The sequence below is a fragment of the Miniopterus natalensis genome, chromosome X (assembly GCF_054644295.1).
Source record: "Miniopterus natalensis isolate mMinNat1 chromosome X, mMinNat1.hap1, whole genome shotgun sequence".
In the NCBI taxonomy this organism is placed as follows: domain Eukaryota; kingdom Metazoa; phylum Chordata; class Mammalia; order Chiroptera; family Miniopteridae; genus Miniopterus; species Miniopterus natalensis.
In genome coordinates, this window is record NC_142103.1 from 103,437,019 (window position 1) to 103,443,018 (window position 6,000).

The window sequence follows — 6,000 nt, forward strand, 5'->3', positions numbered from 1 at the left end:
GCCTTCCGCAAAGCGCACCTCAAGTTGTAGAAAATGGCAGACATGGCATCAGTTGAAAAATTCAGTGGTCAAAAGGAGAAGTCTAGGATGGTACTGTTCATGTAGACATGGGCCATGTGCAGCCATTTAAATAATTTCACTGAGTTAAAATGCAATACATGGGGCAGGGTGGAATGGGTCATTGGGGAGGAAAGGGGACATCTGTAATATTTTGAACAAAGTAAATAATAAATACAATGCAATACATTTAAAGTTCAGTTTCTCACTCTGAACAGTCACAGTTCCAGTGCTCAGTAGCCACATGTGGCTCCTGGCTACCATACTGAAGAGAGAAGAACATTTCCATCATGGCAGACAGTTCTATTGGACGGTGCTGGTCTAGAGAATTCATTGTGTGGGTCATCGTGAGGGTAAAAAAAACAAAGGCAGCAAAGCACAGAGTTCAGGTTCTCTCATAATGTCTGAACTGGAAAGAGGCATGCGGGTCCATGCGATGGCCCCTTTCTGCCCGCTGTGTGGTTGGGAGGGAAGATGATGAACGTGTGTGTCAGGGCTCTTGCCAAGCTTTTCCTGAAGGACATGAGCAGGGACAACAGAGAAGCGAGTTCTCATGACCCCTGAGGACCAGAGAGGGTTTCACGTACACATGCCACGTGCTCACGGTTTAGCTCTTGCTGTCTCATTTCTGCAGGTATGCCATTGGCCTTGCGTACAAATCGGCCCCAAAGCACGAGTGGATTGGGAAGAACTCTGCTTCCTGGGCACTGTGCCGCTGCCACAATAACTGGGTGGTGAGACACAACAGCAAGGAGATCCCCATCGAGCCAGCCCCCCACCTCCGGCGCGTCGGCATCCTGCTGGACTATGACAACGGCTCCATCGCGTTCTACGATGCTTTGAACTCCATCCACCTCTACACCTTTGATGTCTCATTCTCGCAGCCTGTGTGCCCCACCTTCACCGTGTGGAACAAATGCATGACCATTATCACTGGGCTTCCCATCCCAGACCACCTGGACTGCACCGAGCAGCTGCCCTGAGCGCCTGGCCACGTGGCGGGGATTTCTGGTGAATAGGAAGGCTCGTGGCCACCCTTTAGGGGGCAGAGAAAGCACGGGCTTGCAGAGTGGTCAGATCTCACCAAAAAGTATCCAGAAATCAACTAAGATAGGTCTCCAAGTGGGCGATTCCCTGCCCCGTCCCCCTTTTACTGTGTTTTGTATTAAGTACAGTCTTTAATACTTTCTTTGAAATTTTTTTTGTATTTACAGGAAAGTTTATAGATTATTTATGAAAGAAACATAACTGGGATTACAACTCTTTTAGGAATTAATTTGGTTTTGCACATTAAGAGGCCAAAAGCTCTTTACAACCTTTATTTCATCACAGTCTACAACAGTGCATAACAGAATATGCAACTACTTTTAAAATGAAACATAGTTTTGAACCTAGTAAGGAAGTAAATGGGATTTCTTACTCTGCCTTATCTCGAGGTGTTTTAACTGTGATGTTGGAAGCTTTTATTAGGTCAACTACAATGGAGAACGAAAAAGAGAGTAAAGAATTGGCCTTGGCGCATGGAACCTGCCGTGGCTGATGGCTGGTAGGATAATGTTGGAAAGAAAGGTTCTGAGACATTTGGCCATATTTTGCCCAGCTTTTTCCAGGATTAAGGATTCAGGGAGAACATTAAGAATGAGATTACAACTGAAAATAGTCACTTTGAATCCTATTGATTATTCAGAAATTCAAGCTGATTTGTGTTTTATCAGAAGTAGGATTCTATTTCATGATAGAAACCTATTTCATTCTTCCTCTTAATAGTTTCTTTAGGCCTGTGAAATTCCTTCACTACATTTAATAGCTGTCCTACTCCCCACCCCCCCCAACTCATTTTTCTTTTGTCACCAGAACTAAGACACTAAACATTTTCTGTCACAAATGGCAGCACCACTGGGCATTGACTTTGCTGTCCAGGACATCAACACGTGGCCCCAACTGCCACTACCGTGTCCAAATATAAGTCACCCCCAAAACACTTAATGAGTTGATAATGACAAGGGACGTTGCATAAATGACTATTCACTAGTATACGTGCCCCAAAAGTTATTACAAACTGACCTTTATTAAACACATCTTGAAAGTTGTAGAAGTCCCCCTGTATATTCTAGTATAGTTTACCATAGAGTTGTAAGACTAAAAAAACACAAATTTGCTATTCCCACACTGGCACCTGCTAATAGAATATCGAGTGGGACCCTTGGCATGCTGGTCTGACACGTTGGAACGGCCCATGAAGTAAGGCTTTCTCGGGCAGTCCTCGGACCTGGAACCTGGCATTGGTTCACCTTGACGAAGGGCGTGACACCTATGAATCATTTCATTCGCTAAAACCTTTATCTGGGCTACTGGATCAGCCACTTGGACTGAATGGACTGGTGGATTTAGGCCTTGTTTATGGTGATTGTTTTTAACCAAATCAGCCCATTGTTCCCTTGCACTCGGTTCACAGACCCACTGTAGCAGCATCACATTATGTGATTTTGAGTCTGGGCTATCGCGGCGGCTTCCCAGTGCTTCTGCCCTCTTCACTGGCAGATACTCTCTTTTTCTTAACAGATAGAGTCTATATATTTACTATATTATTTATACCCAGATGAATATTTTGATAGCTACTTAGGATAATTTCACATCTAAAAGATGGGCACCTCAACGGGAAAAAAAATGAATCATTCTCTGGAAACTTAATAGGATTTTCTTACAATATAAGAACAATGTATATTTGCCTTCCCAGAAGAAACTGAAAGTGTTGTCTTAGTAATTTTTACATGCTGTTTTTAGTGGCTGGATAACAGATATTTTAATGCACTTTGTACATTAACAGGTGTTAAATAAAAGGGTCTAAAACTCTTGGTCTCCAGGTACCAATAAATGCTACAGTTTGCCTTATGATGTTAATATAAAGCATTTACCAGAAGAACAATATTTCCATGAATATAATGTTTTTCAATATAAAGCAGTTGCTACTCAAATTTTCACTGCAAGCTGTTTAGGTTATGTTTTGACTATTTTTATAAGGACAAGGGATGTTATAATTTTGTTGTGGAAGTCTCACTCCTTGCTAACTTAAAAACATTGTGGCTAGTAGCAGTTATTATGTCCATGTTGTCATATTTACAAGAAAATATGTATATGGTGAAAGTCCACATTGTTTACTTTCATTACTGTAATGATGTAGAAAAGATTGCCGTGTGGATTTTTTTGAAAGTCAAAAAATATATGCTATATACACTTGCTGCAGTACAATTCTTTAAATGGATTGGGGTCATGGTGTTTTGTTTTTGAGGTCCTTACTTCACAAGAAGCATTGTAATTCGGGGGAGAAAGAGGTGGCAGTGCCAATTAAATTAATGCAACAAAACTGATGCAGTGCCAGCCAAGATTGCCAGGTCCAGCATCATGCTTACGTGAACAGTGCTGTCACCATCCTGAGATTCTTACTACTTGTTGAACAAAGAGCCTGCGTTTTCATTTTGCACTGAGCCTCACAAATTACACAGCCAGGCCTCATAACAAAACGCAGAGACGCGGCACCTCTCTTCTTGGTGTATACAAATGAAGAAACCTGCATCCAACGTCAAAATGGCTGGCCATGTAATTCAAGTAGGAATCTCAATGGATTAAGATGAGAATGGGCCCAGAAGATTTTCTTTCCAGCTTTAAAAGAAAATGACTTCAAAAACTGACTGCAAATATTTATGATGGTTTCTGCTGGAGAAGAGGAAAAGGGCAGATGACAAGCCGCCATTTTATTATGGTACTGATATAGTGACCCTAACCTTCCTGAGGAACCGAACTGGCACCCTCCAGTGAACGTGGAATCCCACTTTGGCTCCAGGCACATGTGCATTGCTTGCAGAGACACGCATATATGCTCACTTACACGTGCTTTTGGTGTTGGGAAGTTGATGATCTATCCGATCTACCCTTATAAAATGTTAAAAAAGAATACAAAGACAATAGTGGGGGGCGGAGGTTGTTTTTAAAACAGTGCTTCTCAACGAGGGGGCCATTTGCCAGTGTCTGGAGTGATTTTTGGTTGTTCGAACTTGGGAGAGAGTGCTACTGGCATCTACTGAGTACAGACCAGGGATGCTCTTCAACATCCTGCAAGGCACAGCACAGCCCCACCACAAAGAATTGTCTGGTGAAAATAGGAGTAGTGCCACACATGAGAAACTCTTGCTCTTTGGGGATTTTTTTTAAAGCAAAACTCTCGCAAATATTTTGTACTTTTTCTATAACTAATTCAATGCCTGATATATCAAAGAGAGAAGAAAAGAGGACACCAAAATCTTCATTGCAGTCAGTGGCTCCTTCACTTTCAAAAATATTTGCAAAATCCTCACAAAATCTGAGATCTGAAAAGCAATCCAAGCCAATGTAAATGGGAATCCACTGATTAGTGTCATGAAGATCCAGTTGTGATTTACTGAGTTTGTAGATGGAAAGTGGGCTCTCTAGGCTGCTCCTTTCACCTGGACAAACTCAGTTCCTGGTACTCGAGTCACACTGCCAAGCCCTCACTCAGCCCAGACTAATCTCATCATTGCTGTTGCTTTCTGGTTTAAAATAAAGTCATTTTTGTGGTTCCAAGGCCTTCTGTCTCTGCCTGTCTCTGTTGCCCTTTATTTTGTGTTTTTACATCCACAATTTCCGCAAATATCTATCCAACTTCTTCTGTTCTTTTTGTACTACTTTGCAACATATAATTCATTTTCCTTTATGCCTGAAATTTGCTCGCGTCTACCATCCCAACTCCCTTCAGTAAAAGACTTCAAAATAGCACCCAGGGATTTTAAAAACACAATAAAAGAGAACCTATATGGGAATGGAGACCTGGAACAAGAATGGCTCGCTTTTGAGTCTTACAGGTTGGATGGAGGAGGGGAGGGCAAGGATGATTTGAGCAGGAGAGGGAGGGTCGGTCGGTCGGTACAGTGCGGTCTGGAACAAGCCCATCAGTTGGTCCATAAATCTATCCTCAGTGCCATCCTCTGGCTCACAGGCCTTGACTTTCTCTCATTAGAAACGCAGGCCCCTCGATCTGAGCCGGCGCTGCGCAGTGGGTCACGCTCTGCGGCATCAGCACCGCCTGCGCGCTTGTTGGAAAAGCTAGCTCTGCAGCCCTGCTCATCAGAATCTCGGGGGGGGGGGGGGGCAGGACCCCAGGGGCAAGCAGAGTTCTAACAAGCCCCCCAGGGGATTCTGATACTAGTGCAAATTTGTGAAGTGCTGAATGTGTTTTCAAGGTAATTTGCTTTAGAAGCAGCATGATGTAATGCAGCGATTCTTGACCTGCCTGAGCATTTAAACCACCCTTTTAACAAATGCTGATTCCTGGATCCCATCCTGAAAGATTGGGGATGAATCTAGAGTATGGCCCAGCATCCTGTACTTTTTTTAAAAACTGATTCTAAAGTGCAGCCAGGGTTGGCAGCCAAGGCTATAGTCACAGGTCAGATGTGGCAACTACTCATTGCTGCAGCTGCAGAGTGAAAGCTGCCGTAGAGGACGTGTAACTGCACGGGCGAGGCTGTGTCCCAATGAAACCTGACAAACGGCGCGGGGCTGCGGTCAGCTTATGCTGCCCTTCAGCTCCCGCTGTAGCGGATGCCGCCCTCGGGGCGTGCCCACCGGTCTCCTCACTCACGGCTCAGCCACGGCCCCTCCTGGCTCGGGGCCTCAGTGAGCTCTCAAGTCCTTCCCTACTTTGAATCGCATCAATTCTGAAATCACAGAACTCATGGAGAATTAGAGCACTTAAGACAGGGCCACTAAGGGCTATTAGAAGATTCTTTCATTCAACAGAATAGGGTGTGCCAGTTCTAATGATTAGCTTCACCTCCTTCAGAATTTTGACTTGAATCAGCCCTTCTCACAAGTGACAGGTATGTAAAATATACTCCCTCTCTAAGAGTTCTGAAGTACATTTCATTT

At 43.8% G+C, this 6,000-nt stretch overlaps 1 protein-coding gene across 4 annotated transcripts in view; it reads left to right on the forward strand.

Annotated features, from left to right (window-relative positions):
• MID1 (midline 1) overlaps positions 1 to 4,659 on the forward strand; it is a 534,071-nt gene extending 529,412 nt beyond the window's left edge. For all 4 annotated transcript variants that reach the window (XM_016211632.2, XM_016211633.2, XM_016211631.2 and 1 more), the window contains one exon: positions 692 to 4,659. In XM_016211632.2, coding sequence (XP_016067118.1) covers positions 692 to 1,040 — 349 coding nt within the window. In that variant the 3' untranslated portion in view covers positions 1,041 to 4,659. The remainder of the gene's footprint in view (positions 1 to 691) is intronic.
• Positions 4,660 to 6,000: the final 1,341 nt, after the last annotated feature.